The sequence below is a fragment of the Genypterus blacodes genome, unplaced genomic scaffold (assembly GCF_046128005.1).
Source record: "Genypterus blacodes isolate CSIRO-AG114 ecotype Tasmania unplaced genomic scaffold, CSIRO-AGI_Gbla_v1 ptg000010l_1, whole genome shotgun sequence".
Taxonomy (NCBI): domain Eukaryota; kingdom Metazoa; phylum Chordata; class Actinopteri; order Ophidiiformes; family Ophidiidae; genus Genypterus; species Genypterus blacodes.
Genome location: NW_027466824.1, coordinates 6,374 through 25,000, shown reverse-complemented (window position 1 = coordinate 25,000; position 18,627 = coordinate 6,374). Strand labels below are relative to the sequence as shown.

The 18,627-nt window shown below is 46.6% G+C and overlaps 1 protein-coding gene across 3 annotated transcripts in view; it reads right to left on the bottom strand.

Moving 5' to 3' along the window:
- The window catches only part of ccser2a (coiled-coil serine-rich protein 2a), a 47,706-nt gene extending 31,592 nt beyond the window's left edge, over positions 1–16,114 (bottom strand). For 2 of the 3 annotated variants that reach the window (XM_076159250.1, XM_076159268.1), the window contains exons 1-3: positions 16,018–16,114; positions 3,224–4,724; positions 2,926–3,137 (exon numbers count right to left, since the gene is read on the bottom strand). In XM_076159250.1, coding sequence (XP_076015365.1) covers positions 2,926–3,137; positions 3,224–4,667 — 1,656 coding nt within the window. In that variant the 5' untranslated portion in view covers positions 4,668–4,724; positions 16,018–16,114. Of the gene's footprint in view, positions 1–2,925; positions 3,138–3,223; positions 4,725–9,831; positions 10,018–16,017 lie in introns of those variants that run through there. The other variant, XM_076159260.1, reaches the window with a different exon arrangement.
- Between the last annotated feature and the right edge of the window lie 2,513 nt (positions 16,115–18,627).

Below are 18,627 nucleotides of genomic sequence, written 5' to 3'. Positions count from 1 at the left end.
CATTTTGACCGGACAAATCCTCACACTCCGCTCCAACACTGACAAGAGGGGAGAGAGCCTCAGTTTGCCCCCCCCCCCCCCAAACTACAGGAAGTAACCAATCAGCTGTCCAACACAATAAACCCTGAGTTGTCGATTCATCAAGTCCAATTCTGTATAAGAACAGACAGAAAAAGATGTTTCTGTGTTTGTAGCAGTAGCACACCGAAGGTGACTCCTATGGCACTGAATTTGATGAAGCTCACAGAATAAGTCTTCGTCTACAGATTGAATAGTTAATCCACAGTTTGGCGATGGTAAAATACATTAAAAAAGTGCTGATCTTGTGCATTTATGAGTGTTATTCATTTTAACTCAAGCACTTCATCAGCTTCTATATAAATCTTACCCGGGTGTGTGTGTGTGCGTGATGAATCGCATGGAGGCCAGGGAAAACGTTAACAGGCACTGGGAAAAGTGGCAATTTTGGCGAGGCGGTACTGTAGCGAGCTGCACGGTGCATCATGGGAATGTTATTATGAGCTCAGGTAACCCAGCCCTTGATTTTGCACGGTGGCGTATGAATGCAGATGGAGCCGTATATAGCCAGGAAAAACACACACACACACACACACACACACACACACACACACACACACACACACACACACACACACACACACACACACACACACACACACACACACACACACACACACACACACACACACACACACACACACACACACACACACACACACACACACACACACACACACACACACACACACACCGCATGTAGGAACACTCTCAGGCACCCACACACTGTGTTATGTTAAGGATGCACAGTGCCTCCAAGTGGACAAAGATCGCCACTGCACCATGGCAACGCGACCACATGAGGAGTTTGAGGATTTCACCCAAAGAACAAACCTCACCGCATGATGTCATCAAAATTGGCCCCGAGTTTACTTTTTCCTCCTGTGTCATCTAATCCGTTGTGATGAGCGCCACATCCCCCATCTCCGCACAGCCTTGGCAGCCTTCCCACCTGCTTTCCTTTACTTAGACCAAACAAAACGCCTCAGTGCTAAGCCCCTGCAGCGACGGGCGCATCATTAAAATGATCCTCCCTCACCACACTGTGACACAGGAGTGTGTGTGACGGGCTGACTTTGGGCTCCACACCACACGCTGGCTTGTGCGGAACAAATTCCCCGAGAATCAGGGCTCTCTCTCTCTCTGACACGGACATTGTTTTGTTAGAGGATTACATTGATGGTTCTCTTTTGCTCATTAAGAGGGACTATTTGCTCGATGGATGAGGCAGAACGTGAAAGAGAGAGAAAGATAAGACGGAGGGAAAATAGCAGAAAAGGGGAATGATAGCCAGATCAATGCGTCCAATTCCAGTGGGCTCATTTCCTCTAATCAAAGAGCTCAGTTATACATCTCACAGGCATACAGCCCATACCAGTCACACACTCTCTCTCCCTCTTTCCTCATCCCTCTCTCTCTCTCTCTCTCTGCTCCTCATCCCTCTCAATGTCAGAGCCAAGATTTCTATTCCCTAATCCTCTATTGAATCTCACTAAAGGGCCCCTGTCCACATATTATATGTTCAGTCACCATAGAGCTCAACTGATAAGACCTCTGAATTCACAAACACAAATATGAATATAAATGAATGCAGCCCGTCCTTGCAGTGATGCAGTATGACTGTGATATTATTCTGTTCATTCATTTAAACTGTGCTCAAACAAGATGACCATGAAAACAAATTACATTTTTCAAGCACCAAGGAGAAACAATTCATCACCTCCACTCCAATGATGAAGAGCTGCTGTTTGTCCATTTGTCCATCAGGTGTCAGTATAGAGCGCCTGGTTGAGCTCCAGGTAATCAAACACAAAGCGCTGATTGACTGATCAGTGTGAATGACGCTGATACAGAGGTGGAGCGTGGTGATGTATGTGTCTTTGTTCCATTCATTAGGGAAAGCCCTGCGGTCGACTTAGATTCATTCCTGAGAGCTCAGAGAGTTTGGTCACAGGACAGATAATCCATTTCATATTAGCTCACATACTGTATGCATGCATGCAGCCCTTAAGACACACTGAATGACTCTCAATCAGATACACATGACTGAGGCATGCACCCATACACACACACACACACACACACCTACCTAAAGCCTCCAGCTCTTACTCCTATTACTTACACACGTGTGATTGGAGGATAAATGCATTACAATTCCTGACTTTTTCCCTGCAATTCCTGCATTTTGTAGCATCACATGACAAAATCCACCTATGAGAAAAAGCAGTAAACACACAAAGCTGATTACAAGATTTTTAATCCGGCTCATTTGAAGCTCTTGAAACATTCCGTAGAGATCAAGCAGCACAGAGTCCAGCAGGACCACGAGGAACCACCGGGCTGAGGGAGAACACTACTTCACTTTCCAATTCAGATTTTGCTCCGCTCGTTTAATCCCGATAGTAAAGGAAGGAGGAAACGTTTAGAAGAGAAATGGATCCATGGTATTATGTTAGTCAGTAAACTGTATCAAAAGATGTAAGAAAAAAGCCTCGGGAAAAGAAAGAAATAGTGTTTATGTGCTCTGTAATGGCCCCAAAGTGCATTATAAGGGTTAGTGAACCTTCCATCAGGGGAAATACAATTTAATGGGAATGCATGTGGTGTGCAATATGCATTAAGACGTGTTTGTCAATGTTTATGGACCTTTTCCTATTATATGCATTGAGTGTAGCATTTATGAATAAATATACCTACTTTACAAAAGCATCATTGCTTTTCAGTCCTCAGCCACAGACCGATCCGTCTTTAAATGCTTAGGTTCTACTTTTTTATACAGTATATTCTTACTACTGAAACATTTTGTCAATCAATTTGCTGGAAATCAATCAATCAATGGAAACTCACCATGCTGTTGAGGTCTGAGTCATCATAGCTATCGCACAGATGCGTTCCAAGTCCACCGAGAGGTTCCAGACCCTCCTCGTCCCACATGTAGGTTCCACCGGAGCTGTTGGAGGGCGAAAGCTCCAGAGATGAACCCTGAGGCACATCACTCCCCTCTGGAGACAACACCAGGGGTACCCGGGACTCCTGCAGAGCCATTTCCTCTGTGTGGCCTGCAGAAGCAAGTTTTCTAGGTCACTGTTATGGAATCAAACTATAAGTGTGTACACATTGTATTCTGTTCTCTTGTATTTCTTACCTGCCAAACCCACAGGGCCCCATTCCATGGTCTCCCTGAGGAAGCTGCGTAAGTGCTTCTGGGCACTGTCTTGTTCCTTGATGTCAAGCAGAAACCCGTCACTGAGTGCATCTCCCACTCTTTCAAAGTCATCCAGATATTCCTCACTGGTGTCACCTCTGTCTAGAGAGGAGGCTGAAGAAAAGGACATTTCATCCACGGTCTCCCCCGCTGCCTGGCGAGCACACTGCTCATCCCCTCCTCTTCCTCTTCCTTCTCCCCCAGAGCTTGTGTCGCTGTCAGTGTGAGACTCTGCTTTTTCTGCCTCACCTGTTGGCTCTGTGTCTTTTACCTCTTCAGTGGGTCTGACATCCCTCTTCACCAAAGGTGGTAAAAGAGGCTTCTGTTGTTTGGCTTGCCCGGGGCGAGGCAGCCTGTAGCCCAGAGACCCTCCACTGCTGCCTAATGTCTTATTCAGGACACAGCTGGGGAGCAGTGGCTTCCTCAAAGCATTGGGAGTTCCTCCAGTGGGCACTGGAAGAGTTGAGGGGTTGGGCAAAGAGGAGGTAGCCGGAGGACTTCTGCTGCTCTTAAGTCCCCTGCTTAGACCTGCTCCTCCAAGGAACCCATTTAGGGTTCCAAGCCCTAATCCCACTCTCCCATTACTCATTTGGGGGGGTTTAAGGAAGCTACTGCGGGGCGGTTGGAGTTGAGTGTTGGCCAGGGGCTTGGCCAGTTCCACAGCCCTGTTGAAGGAGAAAGATCGTGTCATAGGTTGGCTAGTGGGTGAGGGAATCTGCTTGAAGTGGGTGAAGCTGTTTGAACGGACCATGTTGTCCTGTGTCAAGGTTTGAAGGTTGTCTTCGGAATGAGACAGGCTGTCTTGAGAGCTGCTTCGAAGAGAGCGTAACTTTGAACGTGCAAGGCAGGAGTCTGGTTCAGGCCCAGCAGGAAGACCCATTCTACTAGACCCATTCTGGTCTACCTTAGGACCCCCATGGAGTGGGCTCAGGCCCAACTTAGTTCCTAGTTTTGGACTCATCTTTGATGGGTACTTAGGAATAGCTTTGGGGCTGGACACAGCAACCATTAAACAACCAGACCTCCGCATCTTGGGTGTCACTGGGGAGGAATTCTTCAGCTCCTTCCCCAAAGAAGAGTTCTGAGTCTGAGTCTGAGTCTGAGTCTGAGCCTTGTCTTCAGAAGATCTATCCCCTGTGCATGTAATAGTGGTGGGGCAGGAGGGGTTAGTCCCTTCATCTTTCTTCCATTTCAGGGAAAATGGAGAGGTACAGATCACCCCATTAGTCCGTGTTCCCGGGGGAGTTGTTTTGCCATCCTGGGTGGGAGTGGTTGACTGTGAAGAACCATTAGACAAAGGGACCGAGCCACTGGCTGAAGAGCGTCCACCGAATTTAGGCAGTCTGGATACCATGGCAGATCTGATGGATGATTTTTCTTCCATTACATGCCTACAAAGGCATGGAGGGGTACGGACTCCCACACAACTGCAGGAAGACAACTGCAAGAGAGAGAGAGAGAGAGAGAGGGAGAGAGAGAGAGAGAGAGAGAGAGAGAGAGAGAGAGAATTTAAGTAGGTGTAAAACAGCTTGAGACACTGACAAACTCGAGAGACACACAATCTCTTGAAAATCTGTTGTTATCCTGCCAAAACACACACACACACACACATGTTGATTACATGTTGAGTGAAAGCAGAAGGTCAAACATAGCTGAGCAACATATGCCAGAAAAGGCAGACACACACACACACACATGAAGACAGTATGTAACCATGCCCTCATGTCTCCTGTAGGAGTCTTTCTGTACGTTCCGTCTTCATCGTGGCACGTCTGCCTCCATGCGTTCACATGGTTGCGGTTGCATGAGAGGGAGATCAGAGAGGTTTTGCACATGACTTGTTCCTGGCATGGATTCTGGAGAAAATGGCACAAACACGCCTGGCTAAGAAGAGAGTGGGTGAGGGGAACAAGAGGACACCAATGCTGGGAAGGCAGCCAAGATCCTGTGAATGGTGAATGAAGGATGTAGGGCACCTGAAGCCAAAGGAGGCCAAACACTATCATTTAGTCAACATTATGTTCATTCACTTCCTATCAGCCATGCGGCGCTTGTTACTGGGTTGTTGGGTCACCTGAATGTTACGGCCATTCGTCTTGTGAAGAATAAGAAATAATGGTGCGATCCAGACGGCAGGCGAGGGCCAAAGAGATCCAGCAACAACAATTACCAAACAAATGTCTGCAGAATACTGAGCTGAACACAAAGGGAGTCCCACAGTCAGGGGGGCCGGATACTTCACTGGATACTTCAGCAATAATACAGTCTGTTTATGAGGGGGAGGGGAGATGGGAGATGCTCTACGAGGTGAATCTCCTATTCTAGACGCTGTCCCACATTTCCACGCACATACACACCCTAATCTGCTTCACAAACACACACACACACAAGGGGATGTACACACTCCGACCTCCGCTATTACACAGGAAAACAATCGGGTCAGCCTCTGCACACAGAGCAGGCAAAGCCTCTTTGCCCCGGGGAAGGGGTGTGTGTATGTGTGGGCAGCTGTGTGTATCTGTGTGTGTGTGCGCTTGGTGAGTGGGAATTACATTAGAGTTGTATCTACTGCCAGTGTGAGATCCAGGGTCTTTCCAGCTTCATTCATATCTAGAGCGGCACATAACTGTCACATAGTCGCAATTCCACACGCACACTGTTGTGGCAAACGTTTCCCATGTGGGTCAACCGCCTGATCAAGCAGCCTCTGGGAAATATCTCTACTGCTGTTTGCACTATTCAGCTTCAATTCTCTTTGAGCCATCCCACATCCAAACACCTCGTTGTATCATTTACACTATCTTGTACTTTTCTGTCACAACAGCTGGACTGATGTGAACAGCATAGGGTGGTAAAGAGTGTCAAGCCTCTAACCACAGGAAGGAAGCAAATGGAGCAAAGTTGAGGTCTTAACATGTCTAATGGAGCAACAGGTATAAACATAAGTACATCTGCCGTACAAGCAGCCCTACATGAGCTGTGTAAACATGAGTGTATACGGAGACACGGTGCATCTAAAGAGGTCAGATAGAAACATCATGACTCACATTCAGAGGTAGGGCAGTAAAGCATGCAGGCCATCTGTCAGATGCTCCTCTGTCAGAGGTCTGCCCCTCCCCCAGAGTGAAGTGCTGCAGATCATTATCACACAACGTTGCTAACATCCAGGAGCAGGCTGGTGCTCATCCATGCATGAACCCGGGCCAGCTAGGTGCATGCTGCATCTCTGCACTGCACAGGGAACTTTGATGGTGGAAGTGATGACAAATGTCTGATAGCTGCAGAAGAAGACTGCAATGGAAAATCAATTGAATGAAGTCAAGTGTGTGTGCTTCCATCATTCATGCACTTGTATTTCTCTGATGGATTCACAAGCAGGAAGAAAGAAAATGACTAAGAAAGGGAGGTCAGGCATGAGACAGGCAGAGCAGCTGCTAAGAGGCCCCAGAGCAGCCAGAGGCCCCAGAGCAGCCAGAGGCCCCCATGGTGGTTTAGTCATTTCAACATATCAACAGCTTCTGATGGTGTTGGTAATAAAAACCCTTTAATTATTTACTGGAAAGCTTTCAACTGCTCAATCTTTGTTTTTGAGAAGCGTAGACCTATGAGGCAGAGTAAATGTTGTTGTTGTTGTTCAACTACAATCGTACAAGACAACCTGGGCTGATGTCATTGTGTTGTTGGGGGGCAGGGGGGTTAGGACCCTAAAAGGTTCTGTCCGTCCCTGGACTCATCCCACACAGATCGAAGTGTGTGAATGGTGAATGATGAATGGTGCGGAAAATAGAATCTGCGTCTCTTCTTCCATCCCAGCATAATGGGAACCACAGCTTCCTGTCTTCCTGTCTGCCAGTGAGTCGGGCAGTGAGACAGTACCTGGCAGAGACACGGGAAGACTGGGAAAAAAAGCATCGGTCAGAATGAGGTCATTCAGTTTTTCTAGGAAAACCTTCTGGCCCTCTGGACGCTGCAGAGATGCATTCTTCATCAGCAACAGGACGGAGGCAGATAGAATGTGACGGCCCGGGGCTCTGATCTATTGGGTCAGTGAGGCTACGCATGAATGGAGAAGTTCTACTTCACACAATAAATCCCCCCGTCCCAGTTTATCCCCCCCCAGTCTGTCCTCATCTCCCAATGCTCACAGCTTCCTATCACCACAAATCCTCAGCACCATGGCTCAGCAGTACAGCAGAGTGTCAGGCCACATCCATCTCTTCTACAGGAAGTTACCTACATGTTTAAGAGTTTGAGGAAAGGGGGCGGCGGCTTTATTTGATTTTATTCATACAGTTGAAATCTAAGAGCGATCCACTGTAGATCATGGAGGGGGGGGGTTATATCGATGTTAGAACCTACGACACCACAGGGACGTGGGCACAAGCGCCAAACCACACTGCTACCACGGCGACCACGTGCAGGCTACAGCCAACATGGCACAGGACATTGAAGTAGAGGCCAGTGTGTACAAGGGAGCAGCTTAAGGCCCAATCAGTCAGTTTTCCCATCCATTGTCCAGTGCGAGGTCACCAGGGTCTGGAGCCTATCATCGCACTCTTAGGTCTCCAATCTAGCACAGTCTAATACACACAACTCATTCAGGCTCAGACTGAGGGACAATTTGGAGTTTTTGAGAAAAGAAAGTTACATTCCTGGGTAAAGTTTGGAGACTTTGTTATGTTTGGCTACATTAACTGTAATACCTCTGGACTGTGAAGAGAAGTGATGGAGTCAGGATACAGTGAGGGAGTAAAGGAGAGACAGGATGGAGTGAGGATACAGTGAGGGAGTAAAGGAGAGACAGGATGGAGTGAGGATACAGTGAGGGAGTAAAGGAGTAAAGGAGAGACAGGATGGAGTGAGGATACAGTGAGGGAGTAAAGGAGAGACAGGATGGAGTGAGGATACAGTGAGGGAGTAAAGGAGAGACAGGATGGAGTGAGGATACAGTGAGGGAGTAAAGGAGAGACAGGATGGAGTGAGGATACAGTGAGGGAGTAAAGGAGAGACAGGATGGAGTGAGGATACAGGGAGGGAGTAAAGGAGAGACAGGATGGAGTGAGGATACAGTGAGGGAGTAAAGGAGAGACAGGATGGAGTGAGGATACAGTGAGGGAGTAAAGGAGAGACAGGATAGAGTGAGGATACAGTGAGGGAGTAAAGGAGAGACAGGATGGAGTGAGGATACAGGGAGGGAGTAAAGGAGAGACAGGATGGAGTGAGGATACAAGGAGAGAGTAAAGGAGAGACAGGATGGAGTGAGGATACAGTGAGGGAGTAAAGGAGAGACAGGATGGAGTGAGGATACAGTGAGGGAGTAAAGGAGTAAAGGAGAGACAGGATGGAGTTAGGATACAGTGAGGGAGTAAAGGAGAGACAGGATGGAGTGAGGATACAGTGAGGGAGTAAAGGAGTAAAGGAGAGACAGGATGGAGGGAGGATACAGTGAGGGAGTAAAGGAGAGACAGGATGGAGTGAGGATACAGTGAGAGAGTAAAGGAGAGACAGGATGGAGGGAGGATACAGTGAGGGAGTAAAGGAGAGACAGGATGGAGTGAGGATACAGTGAGGGAGTAAAGGAGAGACAGGATGGAGTGAGGATACAGTGAGGGAGTAAAGGAGAGACAGGATGGAGTGAGGATACAGTGAGGGAGTAAAGGAGAGACAGGATGGAGGGAGGATACAGTGAGGGAGTTAATTGGTTCTTGTCATGATGCAAACCCCTCTGTGCCTCCCTTCCCTTCCCTCTAACTAGCTCTCCCTGTCCATCTTGGAGTGTCCATCTATCACAGCGGAGAGCTAATCAATTGTTTGGATCGATAATTATATCAGCAGTATCATAAAAAGCCCAGTGTGTCCTCCAGCTGTCTGTGCTGGAAGACAAACAGACAGTTGTTGGAAAAGCAATTAGACCACAATACTAAGTAGTCGCACTATTGTCTAAGTCATAGAAGACTCGAATTCAAATCCAAGGAAAGTCTGCAGTCGGCATCCTGGTGAATGAAACGTAGAGAGGATGAAGAGCACGGCCTGGAAATCTGACACAACCAACATGAGACTCACACTGCATACTATGAAGACCTTTTGAATGGAGTAACGAGCCGGCCAGTCATCCCAGGACAAGGAAGCAGCAGACCACAGCTCAGATGATCACACCGCCATTGGCCGAGGCTAACAGAATGATCCGGGGCTGAGAGCAACACTGATGCTAGGCTAATGTGTATTGAGTGAAAGCGATACCGGCCTGACTTGCATGGAACGCACGGTGACGCTAATCCAATGAGACGGCACGGGCAGAACGCTAATGCTGCGTACTAACTGAGGCAGATCAGATGACAAAGAGAGAGGGAGAGAGAGAGAGAGAGAGAGAGAGACAGAGAGAGAGAGAGTAGAGAGAGAAGAGAGAGAGAGAGAGAGGTGTGGCACCTTTTCCTTTCTACAGTGAGACAACAACACACCATGTGACCTTTACACAATCAGACACATTCCTCACTGGGATTCAAGTTTTTCTTCCTAAAAGTTGAGTGTAAGTGTTTTTAAAGTTTTACCTTAACTCAGTGAATTACTGCTGTGCTTTGATTCCTCCATCATCTGAACTGAGAGAGAGGCAGCGCCCGGCAGAGAGTCCAGCACAGGAACAGGAAGAGGCTGTCTGCTCGCCTATATACAGCTCTGCTACAATCGCACTCAATGTGAGTGACTCAACTGTGGCACAACGCTGGTGTGTGTGTGTGTGTGTGCCGACGGGTGTGTGGGTGGAGAGAGCAGAGCCTTCATGGGGGTTTTTAATATTTGATAGGGCATCTTTTAAGAGCCCCACCCAGTCTGCTGTGAGGAGAAGGAGGGGAGAGGAGAGGAGACGGAGAAAGAGAAAGAGAAGGAGAAGGAGAAGGAGAAGGAGAAGGAGAAGGAGAAGGAGAGGAGTTGTGGTATACCCCCCAACTCCAAATCTCCCGTCTTCTGTTTGTTCCCATAACTGATATGCAACAAATATGCTGCTCTGCATAGCAACACCATAGCAACAGTTCTGTTTACTTCTTATCAGCAAGGTCAGGTCAGCTGCAGATTCAGATTCACACCCCAAAGTGCTTATTAAGTGTAAAAGTACTTCAAAGTAAGTATTAGTGACTGTACTGTAGGAGATCACAGCTGATCACAGCTACGGGGCTCAGCATGATTCAGCTCAAGCAATGTGGAATCATGTCAACAAAATATTGATCAGGGTGCAGAAACAGCCAGGAAACACTTTCCAAGTTATTCCAACAACAACAACAAGGAGTAATGTGTGATCTCTCATGTTCCCTCCTAGTGGATGTATTTGTAGTGTTTCGTAGTTCGCCGCCTTCTCAAGTACGCAAGCAAGTATGGGAACAACACGAGACCAGAGCCAGAAGATCCCCGAGAACGGGACATTTGTCAGAGCGCCAAAGTGGCAATTTCTACTGTGGATGCAGCTCCATAATGTCCCAGAATCACCAGAGGGAATAATAAAGAGGAAGGATCCCGCCTAGCACTCAGCTGCACATGAAAGGTGACTCCAGTAAGAGGGATTTGTTGTGGTTCTCGTAAAGAGTCGGTATGAATTCAATTTCCCTCCCTCATTTCATGGTTGGCAGCGTTCTGGTTGCACTCAGTCAACCATTTTCCTTTAAGTGCCAGCAGTAAAACCATAGACGCATTGCCGGTCCCCTCCAATATCTCCTGTTTACAAGTGTCTGGGTGATGTCACCAGGCTGATCAATCAATAGGCCACCGGATCAGAAACAGAACTCAGGGCTGACTTCCAGAAGAAATGAGCTTCTATGTTGTTTCAGTGGAAGCTCTGACTGTAAAGCAAGCAGCTGAATATAGTCACGACACAGAGAGAGAGAGAGAAAGGCCTCGTCATGCAGTCTGACTCATGCCTGAGAACAAACCTGCAGGCTTTAATGGTCTGATGCCAAGAAATATAGGTCCAGGAAAGACTTGGATAAATGTGATTAGACTCTGCAGCCCAGATGTCCACACTCCCATCACCATAATCACATTTCTCCCTGGACGCAGCTCTCTTCCCCACTCTCTCTCTCTCTCCCACACACACACACATACACTCAAGAGGCTTTACCATTTGAGTTTTAAGTATGTGTGTGTGTATGACTCAGCTAATATGCTGGTGTCGGTTCCATCTCTGGTGTGTGACCTTGACTTGAACCTGGCTGTGAGGAGACTGCAGGTCTTGACAGCCCCGGTTAATTCTCACCTTCTGATTGACCGCAGAGGCTAGGAAGGCTAATAGGTGAGACCCGGCAACAGCACAGGTGTCAATCACCCTCAATGAGGTCATTTACTTACTTTCTTACTTGTGTGTAAAGTGAATTGAAGTCATTCTTACCCTCAAATCAGGGACATTTGTATTGTTTGATTGATACTTTGTGATTTAAATCATTTGCTGTCATCAGTAACAAAAACATCCAGTGGCAAACATTATGATGTAATATGTAACATGACCTTGAAAAAACTCCACCCTGTCGCTTGGGCAACCGGGTGTGTGAGCTCACTTTTCTCATGTGTTACTTGCAGTGCAGAATTACCAGGAAATCACCGGATAAACCCTGAACAATCAGACAAAACACTTTGAAAAGAATCAGCGACACACAGGAAATGCTGCTCTGATCTTTTACTAACTTCTTCTCTCTGTGCAAAGTCTATTTATATAAGAACTTGATGCAACCTTCAGCATGTATTGGGACAAAGCAACTTTAATACCCGGGTGCATTGTGTTAGATGATGGAAATCAAAGAGTGTTGTGAGGCAGAATGTTAGATGTTGTTTATAACTCCCATGGCTGATCTGCCTTTGTTTACAATACAGAAAGGCGTCATTCTCTCTTCCGTCTAAGCGTCCTTGTCTTCACACTGGCATGCATTCATGAAACACACCTCGGGCTCATCCTCTGCTCAATAACTGAGACTGGCTCCTCAATAATAATGATAAACAATAATTTAGGTAACAATACTAAACACAGGCAGGTCTTCCTCCTCAATGAGGCGCAGTCTTAACTGGAAACTTTACATAGATGTGTGTGTGTGTGTGTGTCTGTGTGTGTGTGTGTGTGTGTGTGTGTGTGTGTGTGTGTGTGAGAGCAAACAATGCCTTGTTCCTTGCTGTCAACTCAACTTCCTGCATACCCTGCTTCCCTCCTTTTCCTGTCCCTCCTTCCTTCCCATTCAGTCCATCAGGATATTACTCCTCTGTTCTCCGGTGCCTCTCTCAGTCTCTTCACCCAGGCAGTAACTGACCGTCTGTCTCACTTGAGGACAGGGAGAACAAAGCTTTGAATGAGTTCACAGTTGGCGTTTAACTGTAATCAAATTCCAAACGCTCTCCTTTCTGATACGTTTCAATCCTTCACTTCAGCAAAGAGCAGAAATTTGACTTGGGTCATCTGATAATACAGAAACTACAGATTAAGTTTTCCAAAAGACAGGCGGGCACGGTGAAATCCCCTTCCAGATGCTTCAGGGACCAACAGATAGTGGAGCTGTCACTAGATATTCCCTTAAGTGTGGATTGCTGGAAGCGCACTGTAACACAATGAGGAGCATTATTTGGCAAGATTAGATACGGCTACAGGTCAACCTGCCATGCAAACGTGATATTTGAATACCAACTGCATGTCTGTGTCCACGATGACGTCATGGATCGGGCCTTTGGAGCAGCCGCTGTGTTTACTACTTAAGGACAGACTTATGAAGGCACATTGTGTTTCCTGTCTAAGATGGAGCAGCGAATGAAATCAAAACAATTCCAGTAGGATGAGAACAATGTTACTCATCTTAAAAACATTGTCATTTTCACGCCTTGGCTTCAGAAAGCAGCCCACCCAAACTGAGAAGAAGCGCTACTCTCAGTCTAGTAAAGTAAAGGTCAAAGACGAGTGACGCAGACACAGAAAGCACACGGTCATGAGCACGTTAGCTAAGGCATAACCACAAAATAATACAGTGCAACGACTCATTCTGAGGATACAGAGACGCTGCAGGGCATCACATGACTCACAGGCTGGAAGGATTACAGTTTTTTTTAAAGGATTACTGGATGAACCACCTCTGAATAGAGAAGAAGGTCAAAGCATTACACCAGAGATCCAACTGGTGGTAGTTCTTAAACACCACTGAAATCAAAGGAAACAGACTTCTGACACAAGCATATCATTCATTTCACCTGAATACGTCAGCGCTCTTCACCAAAGCTGCAGACTCTGGTACATTTTAATGGAGGTAATTATATGTCAATGGATGTCATCATCCAGTCAATGATTGCGCAGCAGCCGGTGTTGTGTACTTAATGACACCTGTGTAAGCACGCTATTCATTGCCAATGAAAAGAGGGAATCTGCCACTGCTGCCAGGCACCCAACCCATTCATTATTCTGCCACAGCTTCTTCAAAACAGAATGAAAAGGACAACAGGAAGAAGCTATTGTGTTCTGACTGTGCAGGTAGAATAATAAGCAGCACCTGCTGAGTGCAAACATTCTAATGGGTTAACAACAGGCTCCTTTCAATGTTCAAGAAAGAGAGGATGAGAAGAGTCTCATCAGAGCCTGTCAGTCTCTGTCTAAAGTTATACATGAACAATAAGTTAACCCTGTGACTCTGTGCTGAAACACTCTTCCACTCTGTTCAAAGTATTCTATTGCTTTCTGGTCTAAACTCCACCATACCACAGTCAGAGTGCACGTTCAGCAACCTACTGTAGGTTTCAACTTGTGACATATTAACAAGCTGTAAAGTGTAACCAGTGAAATGCAAAGAGAAGCACGTTTTGCCCCGGTTTCATATTTGAGGAGCGTTTCATAAGGAACATTTGAGCCCCGGTCGGTACGGGAGAGCCCCGTGTCTGCACTCCAGAGCACATTGAGCTATTCTGAGCTCATACAAACCTGTGTTCAGAGCGAAGCCTGATAAGCACAGCTAAGTATAGTAGCTAATGACAGAGAGAGAGAGAGAGAGAGAGAGAGAGAGAGAGACGTGTGGCTACAAGGGCAAGGTGGATCAGAGAGAACTCAGTCACATCATCAGACTCACCATCAAACACACCACAACATGGAACAATTCAGCAACTGACATCATTACAGCCAGTACGGCGACAGACAGACACACACACAGGAAATAGACCATTTTAAATAGAAATGGACAAACAGCATCCGCATCCATCCACTGCAGTCATTGCAGCCTGCAGGCTTATTGAAGACTCACCTTGCTCTCCACTCACTCCCTTAGTCTGAAGTGTTTGGCACCGATCCACCAATGACTCAGTACTTCCCTGCACTGCCAGTAGCTGCTGCTGCCATCCAATGGGCGCTCCGTTAACATCTTATCTGCTGACATTGAGTGTCTTCAGGGGTACGGTTTCGTGGAATGCCTACTAAGCAATCCCACGCACACACACACACACACACACATACACACAGTCTGGCCCGTGGCAGAGTTATGTGTCTAACGTGTGTGTTCGTGCAGGAACACTGACGCTGATGACAAAGATAGCGGGGCAGACAGACACACAAACTTAGACACACTCTTATATATTACACGGCAATTTGGGAGGTCTGCGACAGGAAGTAGCAGAGTGGAGACTTTCAGCTGTTGTTGGGTAGGGGGGGGGGGGGTCTCATCGTAAACACACCCTCAACCAAGGTGGCGTTCCAAGGACCATGCCAACAGGTGCTTGAGGAACACACACTTGGAAATGTATGTGTGGGTGAGCATGTGTGTGTGTGTGTTTATGTCCTACCCCACCCACACACAGGAGCAGCAGAGGAGTCTCACTTACACTGAGCAGTAATCACTGACGCCCCTGTCCTAATGTGTGTTGGCGCGTTGATGCCAGGGCGCTTTGCTCTGTCTGAGCCCATAGATCACCGCCTAAAATGGCATTGAGACAGCGCTGACTGACAGTAACTCCAGGCCTGTGCGGGGGTGCACAGCGTGGCACAAACCTGCCGGGCGGGGGCTTAGACATGAACTTGTGATGGTAAAATGTTAGGCTGAATAGTTCTCTATCTGTCAGATTAGGTCTCCTATTTAATTATCCTTAAATATTGATGTAAACATACAAAATGCATTTAACAGTAGCACATGTAATCATACTGAGCAGCAACATTAAGTGATGCTGCTGTTATTGTACATCAGGGAGACCAACATCTGCTTTATGATGAGTAGCAATCACTTCATAGGCCTGTTACATAAAGGTTCAGGCTGATTCATGGCTCAGTGACTCTTCCAGGGCACAACGTGGCCTCTTCATCCTCACAGGACACCAGGCTTTCATATCACACGCTCCCCCGGCACAAACAGCATCGATAAGTCAACTAAACAACTAAACACCATCACTTCTTTACTCCAGGCTTTAGCACCATGACGGGGCTTCACGCCATGTAAACAGGACGGGACGGGACGTGAAAGGGTTAATGTAGCGGCGACAGGACTTGTAAGCAGCCGGAACATGCGGGGCGCAGTTGTTGGAAAGAAACGCAAACCCGTGAGCAACAAACATGAGACAGATGATCCAGATGCTGGAAAGCGACGCGGATATTTGCGACATTTCGTCTTCATATTAAACTCGAATCGATACATATACATGCGGGACTCTCCACGCCTGGGTGTGTGTGTGTGTGTGGTCAGCTGACACACTCACAGCGGCTCTCACACACACACACACACACACACGTCTCACGTCATGATGAAACATACCTGAGTGTGTGAATGCTGAGGCTTCCTCCATCAGAAGCGACGCGGCGTCCAGCTGCTGGTGGAACTCCATCTACACGCGCGAGCGACTTCCCGAAACACTCCGGACGCTACGGAGCGCGCCGCTCGCCTCCCAGTGGGCGGAGCCTCAGCGTCAGTGAGTGACTGTATGAGGCTGAGCCCGCGTGCGATGATCGACGTCAACAACAACAATAGATACAGATAAGAGAGTTAACCTGCAGGGATACACCCTGACATAAACATGGTTATCACGTGTACACACACACACACACACACACACGCACACACGTTACAGTAATGTGATTTAGAACCCTTTTCCAAGAAATAAAGTGATTTAAAAAATATAGATGTATTATCTTACACGGCGTATAATGTGTTATTCAAAGAGTTAAGTATTATAATCCTGAAGGAAATCTGTTTATCTCTAAGTAAATGCATAACATACTGTCTTACATGTACAGTTAAGACAAGGCCTCTTATCTTATCTGTGCTTGACTTTACAGACAGACTGTGGGACTCGTGTTATTTGCAGAGGATCATAAAAGAATATATGATATTGTTGGAGTCATTTAAAAATCAATGACCGTATGATAGGAGTCACATTCAATTCCATATAAATTCTCATTTACAGATATGCAGATCCAAAATGATGACACAATACAGGACATGTGAAGGGCAAGATAAATAAAGATATTAGGTATTTTAACCTCATTTAGCTCGCAATAATAGGATCATAATCATCAGTTGTTGCTGGAGTAATCAAGTAATAGAATTTTCTGTCTAAATCTAATGCTGCAAGTATATAAAATAAATGAATTGTTATTGGCCCATATGACCAGTAGGGGTCAGTATAATCCTTATTATCATAGTGTTTATTGTGTGTGTGTGTGTGTGTGTGTGTGTGTGTGTGTGTGTGTGTGTGTGTGTGTGTGTGTGTGTGTGTGTGTGTGTCTGTGCGCGTGTGCGTGTGCGTGTGTTAGGGGGAGAATTTTTACAGAGAGAATATGAGAGCTATACAGCAAACAAAAGAGGCAACCATGTGTTCCCTCTGGCTTGCATGCATCTGTGGACTGGTGCCAACTTCAATGAGAACCACTCTCTCTCTCTCTCTCTCTCTCTCTCTCTCTCTCTCTCTCTCTCTCTTTCTCTCTCTCCCTCCCTCTCTGACATTAATTTCAAAATTTGCATGCTGCACACTCAATGCAATATTAACAGGTAACTACTGTAACCAAAAGTAGGACACGTGGATTCACACAGACTGGAGAAGAGGGGAGGTTAGATAAGGCAAGAATGTAAAAATAGAAGGTTCAAGTGAAGACTGCTGAAGAAAGTTGATATAAAAAAAAAAAAATCCTCTCCCTGGAGTCGGTTAGACGGATAGAAGAAGAGAGCTGGCAACTTGGAGACAAAGGAGAAGAAGAACAAGAGAGCAACAACTGAGGAAGGAACCCACTGAAGCTCTGGTAAGATGTGTGTGTGTGTGTGTGTGTGTGTGTGTGTGTGTGTGTGTGTGTGTGTGTGTGTGTGTGTGTGTGTGTGTGTGTGTGTGTGTGTGTGTGTTTCTAAGCAGTCAGTGGGATAGAGAATGATTGGTTAAGACTGTAATGACTTCCTAAATCTCCTCTCAGTGTAATTCAACCCTGTGTTTCCGTCCTGATGGAAGGCTGTTGTTTTCTTGGGGCTCAATGAGTTGCATTGTCTCCTGCTGCATGACTGGAATATCTGGAGATGGAGTAATAACACTGCAAATGACACCAAATACGCTGCACAGGAGGGATGAAAGACACACAGCCATTACAAGAGCACAGCCTGAGTAAAGTGATATGTCAAAGTGGCAGACGGATGCCACTCTAGAATGCTGCTGTGTGTCATGATGTCCTGTTTGTCCCCATAGAGACATTCAGCATCAGGACGTCCCAGACATGAAGCTAAACGTGACCTTTGCCTTCTTTCTGCTCCTGACCCTTCACACTCACACAGCTAAGGTGAGTGGATCCTGAAAGACTTACAGCCTGGAACAAAGCTTGATAGATCCATGGACATTTTCCAACTTCAAATAAACATCCATTACGAAGTTAGGCATGTAAACAAAAGGAGAAAGTGCTCAGCATCATGAGAGACAGCAGGTCCCATCTGTTTGCTGTTACTGTAACGGGGGTTGTTGGGTGTTAAATGGCCGTCGCTGAGTGCAGAGAAGCTCCAGTGTGTCGGCTCAGCCATGCACCTGTTTCTCATCTGATCTGGGAGCCAGATGTGGAGCCTGGCTCCGACTACAAAGTTTAGGGAATATTAGTGCTGGAATTTCTACTCATCCTTTATTTAAGCAGGAAGGTCCTGTGGAGATACGCTGAAGATGGAGAAGGAAATGAAATGATGGAATTAAGACACATAACAAACTAAATGAGGGACTGTAATATGAGAATTCAACTTTAGGTCCGGGACTCATATTGATCCTCTCTGCCTCTGAGCCATAAAAACAGGAATATAAGAAGAGAAACCTTTTAGTTTGTGATCAAAATCCGCGGTTCTATTTGCGGTCCAACATTTGTAAACAAACACCACGCGCTTGCCAACTGTTCTGTGATTGGTCAG